This window comes from Elephas maximus, chromosome 1, assembly GCF_024166365.1.
Source record: "Elephas maximus indicus isolate mEleMax1 chromosome 1, mEleMax1 primary haplotype, whole genome shotgun sequence".
NCBI lineage: Eukaryota > Metazoa > Chordata > Mammalia > Proboscidea > Elephantidae > Elephas > Elephas maximus.
This window is the reverse complement of record NC_064819.1, coordinates 86,731,915-86,744,919: the sequence shown is the minus strand read 5'-3', so window position 1 is coordinate 86,744,919 and position 13,005 is coordinate 86,731,915. Positions and strand designations below refer to the sequence as shown.

The window sequence follows — 13,005 nt, the reverse complement described above, 5'->3', positions numbered from 1 at the left end:
AAAATACTACTGCAAGAAACCAAAAGAGATCTACATAAATGGAAAAACATCCATGCCATGGATAGGTAGACTCAACATTGTGAAAATGACAATTCTACCGAAAACAATTTACAAATATAAAGCAATACCTATCCAAATCCCAAAAATGTTCTTTAAAGAGATGGGAAAACTTATCATTAACTTTGTATGGAACTCTTTCCAGACAAGTAAAGCAGTATTGAAGAAGAAGAATAAAGTAGGAGGACTCGTACTACCTGATCTCTGAACCTATGGTAGTCAAAACAGCCTGGTACTTGTACAACGACAGGTACATTGACAAATGGAACAGAATTGAGAACCGAGATGTAAATCCATCAACCTATGCTCACCTGATCTTCGACAAGGGCCCAAAGTCCATCAAATGGGGAAAAGATAGACTTTTTAACAAATGATGCTGACAAAACTGGATGTACATCTGCAAAAAATGAAACAGGGCCCATACCTCAAACCGCATACAAAAACTAGCTCAAAGTGTATCAAAGACCTAAACATAAAGCCGAAAACCATGAAGTTCATAGAAGAAAAAACAGGATCAACGCTAGAGGCCCTAATACATGGCATTAACAGGATACAAACCACAACCAACAACACACAAGCTCCAGAGGATAAGCTAGGTAACGGGGATCTTCTAAAATTAAACACTCATGCTTATTGAAATACTTCATGAAAAGAGTAGAAAGAGAACCTACAGACTGGGAAAAAATTCTTGGTATCACAAATCAGACAAAGGTCTAATCTCTAAAATCTACAAGAAAATCCAACACCTCTATAACAAAAAAGACAAATAATCCAGTTAAAAAATGGGCAAAGGAAATGAACAGACTTTTTACCAAAGAAGACATTCAAGTGACCAAGAGACACATGAGGAAATGCTCACGATCTCTAGCCATTACAGAAATGCAACTCAAAACCACAATGAGATACCATCTCACTCCCGGCATTACTGGCACGTATCAATAAAACAGGAAATAACAAATGTTGGAGAGGCTGTGGGGAGATCGGAGCTCTTATGCACTGCTGGTGGGAATACAAAATGATACAACCATTTTGGAAAACAATATGACACTTTCTTAGAAAGCTAGAAATACCATATGATCTAGCAATTCCACTCTTAGGAGTATATCCTAGAGAAATATGAATCATCACATGAGTAAATATATACACACCCATGATCATTGCAGTATTGTTCACAATAGCAAAAAAAGTGGAAACAACCTAAATGCCCAACAACAGATGAATGGATAAACAAACTGTGGTAAATACACGCAATGGAGTATTACACAACGATAAAGAACAATGACGAATCTGTGAAGCATCTCATAACATGGATTAACCTGGAGGGCATTATGCTGAGTGAAATAACTCAGTCACAAAGGGACAAATATTGTATGAGACTACTACTGTAAAAACTCATGAAAAGGTTTACATGCAAAAAGAAACAACCTTTGATGGTTACGAGGGAGGGAAGGGGTGGGGATGGAAAAACACTTAATAGACAATAGATAAGCGGCAACTTTGGTGAAGGGTAAGACAGTGCACAATACTGGGGAAGCCAGCATAACTTGTACAAGGCAAGGTCGTGTAAACTCCATAGACACATCCAAACTCCCTGAGGGACCAAATTGCTGGGCTGAAGGCTATGGGGACCATAGTCTTGGGGAACATGCAGCTCAATTGGCATAACATAGTTTATAAAGAATATGTTCTACATTCTACTTTGGTGAGTAGCGTCTAGGGTCTTAAAAGCCTGTGAGTGGCCATCTAGGATAGTCCACTGGTCTCACCCTTCTGGGAGCAAGTAAGAATGAAGAAAACTAAATGTACAAGGGAAGTATTAGCCCAAAGGACTAATGGACCAAGATCTACCATGACCTCCACCAGGCTGAATCCAGTAAAACTAGATCGTGCCGAGCTACCACCACTGACTGCTCTGACAGGGACCACAATAGAGGGTCCCAGGCAGAGCTGGAAAAAAATATAGAACAAAATTCTAACTTAAAAAGAAAGACCAGACTTACTGTTCTGACAGAGACTGGAAAAACCCGGAGAGTATGGCCCTCGGACACCGTTTCAGCTCAGTAATGATGTCACTCCTGAGGTTCACCCTTCAGCCAAAGATTGAACAGACCCATGGAACAAAACAAGGCTAAAGGGGTGTACCAGCCCTGGGGCATGGACTGGAAGGCAAGAGGGAACAGGCAAGCTGGTAATAGGGAACCCAGGGTTGAGAAGAGAGAGTGTTGACACGTCGCGGTGTTGTTAACCAACGTCATAGAACAATGTGTGGACTAACTGATGAGAAAAAAATTTGTTCTGTAAAACTTCATCTAAAGTACGATTAAAAAAAAGAAGAAAAATATGACATGTGCATAGACCTGGAGTTAGAAAACCCAAAGGGAAGAACATGCTCAGCATTTCTCAAACTGAAAGAACTGAAGAAAAAACTTAAGCCTCAAATTGCAATATTGAAGGATTCTATGGGGAAAATATTAAATGATGCAGGAAGTATCAAAAGAAGGAGGAAGGAAAACACAGAGTAACTATACCAAAAAGAACTGGTCGGCATTCAGTCATTTCAGGAGTTAGCATATGATCAAGAACAAATGGTACTAAAGGAAGAAGTCCGAGAGGCACTGAAAACATTGGCGGAAAATAAGGTTCCAGGAACTGAGGGAATACCAACTGAGATGTTTCAAGAAATGTATGCAGCGCTAGAAGAGCTCACTTGATGGTGCCAAGAAATTTGGAAGACAGCTACTTGGCCAACAGAATGGAAGAGATCCATATTTATGCCCATTCCCAAGAAAGGGATCCAACAGAATGTGGAAATTATCTAAAAATATCATTAATAACACATGTAAGTAAAACGTTACTGAAGATTATTCGAAAGTGATTCAGCAGTACATTGATAGGGAACTGGCAAAAATTCAAGCTGGACTTAGAAGAGGACATGAAACAAAGGATATCATTGCTGATGTCAGATGGATTCTGGCTGAAAGCAGAGAATACCAGAGAGATGTTTACCTGTGTTTCATTGACTATGTAAAGGCATTCGATTGTGTGGATCATAATAAATTATGAATGACATTGCAAAGGATGGGAATTCCAGAACACTTAATGGTGCTCATGAGGAACCTGTACATAGACCAAGAGGCAGTCTTTTGAACAGAACAAGGGGATACTACATGGCTTAAAGTCAAGAAAAGTGTGAGTAAGTGTTGCATCCTTTCACCATACTTAGTCAATCTGTATGCTGAGCAAATAATCCAAGAAGGTGGACTATATGAAGAAGCACATGGCATCAGGATTGGAAGAAGACTCATTAACAACCTGCGTTATGCAGATGATGCAACTTTGCTTTCTGAAAGTGAAGAGGACTTGAAGCACTTACTGTTGAAGATCAAGAATTACAGCCTTCAGTATGTATTATACCTCAACATAAAGAAAAGAAAAATCCTCACAACTGGACCAATAAGTGACATCATGATAAATGGGGAAAAGTTTGAAGTTGTCAAGGATTTCATTTTTTTTGGATCCACAATCAATGCCCATGGAAGAAGCAGTCGAGAAATCAAATGACATATTGCATTGGGAAAATCTGCTGCAAAAGACCCGTTTAAAATATTAAAAAAACTTAGATGCCAATTTAAGGAGTACGAAGAGCCTGACCCAAGCCTTGGTGTTTCCGGACAGTGTTTCATTCTGTTGTATGTAGGGTGGCTATGAGTCGCAATGACTTGAAGGCACCTAATAGCAACAGCAATCTTTACAGAAGCAGACTGCCACATCATTCTCCCATGAGCAGCCGGTGGGTTTGAACCGCTGACCTTTGGGTTAGCAGCCCAGTGCTTAATCACTGAGCCACCAGGGCTCCTTGAAAATAAGTACAGGTCTATTATTTCCCGACTAGAACTTTAAGTTACATTAGGACAAGTTTTGCCTGCCATTGTTAACTGTTATATTTGCAGCATCAAGAAGAATGATACGTAGAAGGCATTCAATAAATATTTATTGAATGAATGAATGAAGGGACATTAACATATACCAATTTATTTTCAACACAATGCTTATATTGTTTAGACTAAATGAGAAACTTTAATATAGTCAATGTCAGATCAGGTAAAAAGCCTATACTGTGCTAGGCTATAAGGTCGCTATGAGTCGGAATTGACTCGATGGCACTGGGTTGGGTGCTAGCCTATTGTGGAACAGATATTCAAAGACAAAAACCTTTTTGTTCCTTAAATATCATATTGGAAGTTGATTGTCTCTTCTATGTCTATGTAGAACGAGGATTTTTCTGCCTTTGTTATACCAGGAATCTCAAGAAAAATATTCCAAGAAAAAAATAAATAAAAGAAAATTGGGTCTTTACACCAAAACTGATTGTCTTATATTTTCCCAGGTAATCCAAGGAAAGTTTCTATTAAATATTTGAAGTAGATTAAGTCTCCTAGGATTATTTTACTTGAGTCTAGCATTCAACAGGCTGTGAAAAATTCCAACATTTATAATTTCATTTTATTGAGGTGAGAAAAAGTTAGAAGGTAGTATCCCCTCTGGGGAATTTCTACAGTGTCTCTTGCCAAGAAGTTTCCACTGAGGTCAATTGTCTGCATGGAGAACAAAGTCCCATGACTTTATATAAAGAGTTACAACCCTGTCTTAATGTTATTTTAGAGAAAAATACGGTTCCACTTCTAAAAATTCTTGGTATCTTTCAAATCAAAGAAAGAGATAAGTACTCAGGACTATAACATGACATAAAGCAACTGAATACAGAGAATATTCAGTCCTTATCCCCACTTAACACTGAATTCTGATGAAAAGAAAAGATCAATATCTTTTTTGCTAGAAAAAGGGTTTTTTTTTTTTAGGTGCCATTGAGTCAATTTCAACTCATAGTGACCCTATATGATAGAGTACCACAAGTGAATATAAGGTAGGTGTTGGGCAGGAGGAGGGGGCAGCTTGATTTTAATGTTTTTGTACAATCCTGTGTATGTTTTGACCTCTTCATGGAGTGCTGCATGCTAAATAATGTATGAATAAATTGGACTCTTTCAATATGAATACAATGTATTATTTAAAACATTGAAACTTGTCTTTAAAAATTGATTTAGGGATACAGTTTGCATTGGTGAGTATTTCCATTAATTAAACTGTTTGTGTACTAGCATAAAAATCTTGAAATCATTAACCTCAGATTTAAGCTTAGTGATCTCAGTAATTTAGGGAAATTAAAGGGAATAAAGTGCATTCCTTTTATGAAACTTTTTATGGGAGGATAAGGACACTTAACATTTGAATACAACCTAAAGAAAAATTAAACAGAGACTCACAATCAACCAGGACACTGTATTTCATGACAGTCAACATGAAGTATTTCACTTAATAAAGTGTGGTAGTACTTATTGAAATAATCCTTACAACACAGCAAGGTAGATAAGGAAGGTTTCAAATATTTAAGCAATGCATAAATGTTATATGTATTAATTATTGTCAGCGGCCTGGATCCAGGTTTTCTGATTCCATATCTTTTTACTTTTCTACTACATGAGTGTTTTTCAACCCTATTGCCATTACCTATAGTGAGAAATATATTTTACATCATAATTCAGGTCACACAAGCACATACATACACCTGTAATGAAAATGAATAAAATAAATCAATAAAAGAGCATGTAACTGTTAAAATGGATATGATAGATTGCAAGACACATTATTAAAAACACTAAAATACACCATACTATGATTGTAAGCATCAATGCCTATTATCATTGGACTGTGCAATCAATGATTTTTAAAAAATTCTAAACATATTGCATTGCTTCCATTTATAATGAAAGTTTTATGTTGGCAAAAGTCATTCTTTGGGGAATAGGCCTAAGGAATAGCATTATGTGTTGTTGTTTCTGTGCCAATCAGACTGATCCACATGAAGCTCAATCAGTTCTGAACTTACCCTAAATCAACTAATACATCCAACCAGAGCATGGTTAAGGTCAGCAACTACTAATAAAAGAAATGAACACCTGTGGTAAGTTAACACGGATGGTTCTTGGGTACTCTTTCAAATCATTCTTTCCTTCATTTTATTCTTTTTTCTTTAATATAAAACCGATTATAAATTCTCCTTTACCTAATCATTATTCTATTAGAATTTGCAATATTGTATTTTTGATAAAATGAGGAGATTTGTTAGTATTTTTTTTAAAGACACTACAAAAATTATAATGTGTGGCATTGAGACTGAGAATTTTTTTCATGTTGCAAGTATCAAATCGCTTCACTGGAGTTATAACACAGAGAGAACCCCTCTGTAGCTCACTTTATTTTGTTTAACAGAATTAACAATTAAAGGAATTCAACTTGACTCCATCAACGAGAGCAATGATGGTCATGGATCTGGGCAATGGAAGTATTCCAAAGGTCTTCATTCTCTTGGGTTTCTCTGAACATCCCTGGTTGGAAATGCCTCTGTTCGTGATGGTGCTTGTTGCTTACATCTTCATGCTGGTGGGCAACACCTCAATTATTGCCGTATCCAGGATAGATCCTCACCTTGACAGCCCTATGTACTTCTTCCTTTCCAACCTCTCCTTCCTGGACCTTTGTTTTACCACAACCACCATCCCTCAGCTGCTGCTGAACCTCTGGGGACCAGATAAGTCTATTACCTATGGAGGCTGTGTGACTCAGTTTTATATGTTTCATTTCCTGGGGGCAACTGAATGCATCCTCTTAGCTGTGATGTCCTTGGATCGTTACACTGCCATCTGCAAGCCCTTGAGGTACCCAGCTATCATGAATCAGAGACTTTGTTTCCTCCTAGTAGTCATAGCTTGGCTAAGTGGTTTGGCTAACTCCTTGCTTCAGTCATCCCTTACTGTCCAGCTGCCACTTTGTGGTAACAAGGTAGAAAACTTCCTGTGTGAGGTTCCAGTGATAATCAGGATGTCATGTGTCGACACCACATTCAATGTAGCTATGCTCTCCATTGTGGGGATATTCTATTCCCTGGTGCCCTTGTCACTTATCCTTGTCTCTTATGGGTTCATTCTAGCTACCATCTTGAGAATTCGGTCCTCAGAGGGAAAGAAGAAGGCCTTTAACACATGTGGTTCTCATGTTATTGTCGTATCTCTTTTCTATGGGCCAGTCATTAGTATGTATGTCCAACCCTCTGCTACTAACTCCCAGGACAGTAACAAACTCATGTCCCTGTCCTACAGTTTGGTGACTCCTATGCTTAATCCTTTTATCTACACTCTGAGAAACAAGGACATGAAAGGGGTGGTGAGGAGACTTCTTCTCATTGTACCACTAGGGAAGGAGAGCAAACATAACACCTTCCATATACAGCTCAGATGATCTCCTGTCCTAAAATCACCTCTTGATTTACCCTCCTCCAAAATTGTTAACATCCTTTAGTACCTATCCTATCAATATACATGTTTCATACCACATTATTATGCTTTATTCTTCTTTGGATATCATTTCAAGTGTGAATCCTAATTGTCGGTTTGTCAGAAATTTGTATGTGACTGGGGACCACGTCATTAAGTTCCCCTACATCCATCTAGAGATTCTACTATTGACATATCAAAGGTGGGCAATAAATAGATGCTTATTGGCTGACTCATTTACAGTCAGACAAAAAAATCCTACCATTTTATGATTTATTTGGGGAAAAAAAATAGAAATAACATGTTCTATAACTGACCCCCTCAACACACATTCACTGCCTGATCCTTTATAAATGGGATATTTCAAAAATAATGCTTGACTCTTTCTTCCTTACACATCTCAATGGGATTTTTAAGATATTTGACTAAAGCAAATACTTCTAGGTTCCCAAAAGAAAAGTTGAAGATTAAAATCCTGAGAAACTTCTGCATGGACTCCTACTATGGAGAGTCACTCAGCCTTCATTGAGGAGGTAATCTGCCTAGAATGGGAAAATGAGGTGTATTTGGTACTATAGGCTAAAGTAGTACAGTTATTTTTTAAATATTTTAAATTAAAATATATATATTTATTGAATCAGAGTATTAAGTGTTAAGTAGAAGTGAAATGGAGGAAAAAAGTGGAAGATAACATGAAAATATAAAATAGACTGACTACCAGATCACTGACTTTAAGATAGAGGTGATGAAGTACAAAGTTTGATGTGCTGAGGTGGGAGGATAAATATTCTGTTGATTTTTACTAATAACATCAACTCTTCTCATTGTAAAATGTCATTTCTCATACTTATTTACCCCCCACCATTATAAAAACCCTCATTTTCAACTTGTATTTAAGGTAAAAAAAAAAAAAAATTTTAAACAGCTGCAAGCAGTCATATAAGGTGTATATACATTTATCTGCTCATCTTTGGGGCCAACATATATTTGTACTGTTCCCTTCCAAACAGCAAGAACAAAATTTTCTAACTCATATAAACCTCTAATGCAATCAGTAATTAATTAATTTTAATAAATTAATTCATTCTTCAGTTTCTGCTCTGTTTATTACAGTAAAATTTCCTTTGTAGGCGTGAAGGGAAGAATACTACAGTTTTGCTCTTTTTGGATAAAAGGAAACATCACTTGTTTGGAGGCAAGCTGATTCCTTAGCGTGGACGTAATGTTGGTTAAGGAGTAGGTCTTCTGACTTCACTGTGTTCCCCTTCTTCATAGTGCTGACCACACTTGAAACTATACATTCCCTTAGATAACTCCCTCTTTTCTCCAAAAAGAACATTAGGTATTTTCTCTCTCACTTGGTAATCTGAATGCTTAGCAAGGTGAGTACAACAGATTAAGCTCTCAAATATTTTTTAAATAAAAGTAAATGAATGAAGAAGTATTACCTACTGTACTCATCTGTTGTTGTTAGATGCTGTCGAGCTGATGTCAAAGACTTATGCAAATGCCAGTCACGTACTAAAGGATGAGTTAAGCAAGACAGGTTATTAGCTGGTTTTTAAGGCAATGTTTCCCAAACACTTTGCAATGAGAATTTACACGGAAATCTAAACAAAACAGTAATCCATGTTCAAAAAATTTGGGAAATATCATATTTTATTCTTGGCATTTTGGAAGATAAAGTATCATATTAAGTTGGGAATTTGATAATTCTTAAGGAGTGCATGGCAAAGAGTTTGAGAAATTAGGCAGAAATTCGGGCATTTAAGAGAAAGAGAAGCTGAGCAGGATTTTTGGCAGTCATTTAAACCTAAGTAGTCAAACACTGGAGTCAGACTTGTTGCTGTTAGATGCCATGGAGTTGGCTCATCTCATGGTGACCTTATGTACAACAGAATGAAATGTTGCCTGATCCTGAGACATCCTCAAAATTATTGCTATGTTTGAGCCCACTGTGTCAATCTTTCTCATTGAGGGTCTCCCTTTTTTGCTGACCTTCTACTTTACCAAAAATGATGTCCATTTCCGGTGATTGATCCCTCCTAATTACATGTCAAAGGTAATCCTCGCCATTCTCTCTTTTAAGGAACATTTTGGTTGTACTTCCTCCGAGACTGGTTTATTCATTCTTCTGGTAGTCCATGGTATATTCAATATTTTTCACCAACTCCGTAATTTGAGTGAGTCAATTCTTCTTCAGTCTTCCCTTTTCATTGACAAGCCTTAGCATGCATATGAGGCAATTGAGAATACCATAGCTTGAGTCAGGTGCACCTTAGTCATCAAACTGATGTCTGTGCTTTTTAACATTTAAAAGAAGTCTTTTGCTGTAGATTTGCCCAGTGCAATACGTCATTTGATGTCTTGATTGTCGCTTCCATGGATATTGATTGTTGAACCAAGGCAAATGAAATCCTTGACAACTTCATTCTCCCCCATTTATAATGATTTTGTTTATGGCCCCAATTTTGTGGATTTTTGTTTTCTTCACATTCAAGCATAATCCATACTGTGAGGCTATAGTCTTTGACCTTCAACAGTAAGTACTTCAAGTCATTTTCATTTTTGGCAAGCAAAATTGTGTCATGAGTTGTTAATGAGTCTTTCTCCAATACCTAAGGAAGTTAAAATGCCAAATAGAAAGGAAGCACAGAAAACCTATCCCTGCTTATAACTTCAAAATATCTGTCATTTTTTATGCATCACCCATGAAACAGAACAGGAAAGTGACAGTTAAGTGGCTTAAAAAAGCAGAGCTTTCAGTGTCTCACAGTACTGGGGAAGCAAATATTGGAAATCAGGGCCTCATAAACATCCAAGACTTTCAGATGGAACAACTGAAGGGCTGCAGCCTAGGTTATAGGAAAACTGGATATAGACCAGGCCTCACAAAAGCTGAAAGCCAGGTTTTATAATCAACTGTATTGAGTTATAATTAGTGTAGAATAAACTACATCCATTTAAGTTGTATAATTCAATAAGTTCTACACCCAATTAAATGTATAATTCAGCAAGTTTTCACAGTTCCATACACCACGAAACCAACACCACAGTCAAGATAGAGAATTTTTCCATCACCCACTAAAAATTCTTTGTGCCTCTTTCCCGTCCCTCATTCCCTCCAGCCCCAGACTCAGGCAACTACTGATCTACTTTTTATCACTATAGAATAGTCTGCATCAAAAAAAAAAAAAAAATTATATAAATGCAATCATACAGTCTGTATTCTTTTGGGTCTTTATTTTCTCACTCAGCAAAAGATTCTGAGATTCATCCATGACATCCCTTGTATCAGTAGTTTGTTCCTTTCGTTAGTAGTAGTGTTCCATTATACGGATATACTATAGTTTATCCATGGCAAAAAGATATGGCAGCCTGCCTCCATAAAGATTTACAGCCTTGGAAACCCTATGGGGCAGATCCACTCTGTCCTATAGGGTCACTATTACTTGGAATCGACTCGACGGCAGTGGTTTTGTTGTTCTTGTTGTTGTTGTTATAGTTTATCCACTTCACCTGTTGGCAGACACAAGGATTGTTTCATGGGTTTTGGCTATTTTGAATAAAGCTGCTATGAATATTTGGGTATAAGTCTTCATGTGAGCAAATGTTTTAATTGTTTTTTGAATAAATACTTAGGAGTTGAATGGCTAGATCATAGGGTGGGTATTTGTCTAATTTTTTAAGAAACCATCAAACAGTGTTTTAAAGATGGCTTACCACCAACCACCCAGGTGGCTGTATCATTTTACTTTCCCACCCAGCAATGTGAATCAGCTCCATTTCATTCAGAATTAAGGTGATTTGTTTTTACTCTAACTGCCTGCCAAAAGTAAAAATAAATTCTCTCTGGAAAAGGGTCATACTACTCAGGACTTTTTAAATATGTTTCTTGCCTATCATTCAATAAAAAAGAGCCAAATATATAAAAACAGGACCAAGACAAATATATATATATATACATATGTTAGAAACAAACCAGGTAAACCAGGTATTGAAGTAACCAGACATGACTTTTTAAGTCATTATGATTTAAGCGTTAAAGTAGGGGATATTGGTGATTCTGTTGTAGAATGCTTGCCTTCCATGTGGGAAATTCATGGACAATACACCTCATGGTGGCAGCTTGCATGTTGCTACGATGTTGAACAAGTTTCAACAGAGCTTCCAGACTAAGACAGACTAGGAAGAAAGGCCTGGTGATCTACTTTGGAAAAGCATTCAATGAAAACCCTATGAATCACAATGGTACGATCCACAACCAATCATGGGGCTGGCATTGTTTTCTTGGTGGTATGAGGTCCCCCCGTCTCTCTGCTTGCTTCTCTCTTTTATATCTGGAAAGAGATTGGCTTAAATGATAGAGTAATCTTGTAGATTGAGTCCACATAACTGCCACTAACCATCTCAATAACATCATAGAGATGTGATTTATAACACAGAGTAAATTCCTAAGACATCATACATGAAGAAAGCAAGAGGTCATTGAAAAGACAGGAAAGAAAGAAAAGACTAAGCTGGATGTCAGAGGAGACTCTGAAACTTGCTCTCGAACATCGAGCAGCTAAAGCAAAAGGAAGACTTGAAGAAGTAAAAGAACTGAACAGAAGATTTCAAAGGGCGTCTTGAGAAGACAAAGTAAAGTATTATAAAGACATGTGCAAAAAGCTGGAGATGGAAAACCAGAAGGGAAGAACATGCTCGGCGTTTCTCAAGCTGAAAGAACTGAAGAAAAAATTCAAGCCCAGAGTTGCAATAGTGAAGGATTCTATAAGGAAAATATTAAATGACGCAGGAAGCATCAAAAGAAGATGGAAGGAATACACAGAGTCATTATACCAAAAAGAATTAGTCGATGTTCAACCATTTCAAGAGGTGGCATATAATCAGGGACCGATGGTACTGAAGTAAGAAGTCCAAGCTGCTCTGAAGGCATTGGTGAAAAACAAGGCTCCAGTAATTGATGGAATATCAATTGAGATGTTTCAATAAACAGATGCAGCTCTGGAGGTGCTCACTCATCTATGCCAAGAAATATGAAAGACAGCTTCCTGGTCAATTGACTGGAAGAGATCCATATTTATGCCTATTCCCAGGAAAGGTGATCCAACCGAATGTGGAAATTATACGATATCATTAATATCACATGCAAGTAAAATTCTGCTGAAGATCATTCAAAAACAGCTGCAGCAACATATCGACAGGAAACTGCCAGAAATTCAGGATGGTTTCAGAAGAGGATGTGGAACCAGGGGCATCGTTGCTGATATCAGATGGATCCTGGCTGACAATAGAGAATACCGGAAGGATGTTTGCCTGTGTTTTATTGACTATGCAAAGGTATCTGACTGTGTGGATCATAACAAATTATGGATAACATTACAAAGAATGGGAATTCCAGAACACTTAATTGTGCTCATGAGGAACCTTTACATAGATCAAGAGGCAGTTGTTCGGAGAGAACAAGGGAATACTGATTGGTTTAAAGTCAGGAAAGGTGTGCATCAGGGTTGTATTCTTTCACCATACCTATTCAATCTGTATGCTGAGCAAA

General features: G+C 37.3%; 1 protein-coding gene across 1 annotated transcript; it reads left to right on the top strand.

Annotated features, from left to right (window-relative positions):
* Nucleotides 1–6,441: 6,441 nt before the first annotated feature.
* LOC126062850 (olfactory receptor 2B11-like) lies at nt 6,442–7,413 on the top strand. The gene has a single exon (XM_049860859.1). The coding sequence runs from the start codon at nt 6,442–6,444 to the stop codon at nt 7,411–7,413; it is 972 nt and encodes a 323-aa protein (XP_049716816.1).
* Nucleotides 7,414–13,005: the final 5,592 nt, after the last annotated feature.

Excerpts from the sequence above, each read along its gene's own strand:
- LOC126062850 (XM_049860859.1), top strand. The coding sequence starts at position 6,442 with ATGGATCTGGGCAATGGAAGTATTCCAAAGGTCTTCATTCTCTTGGGT.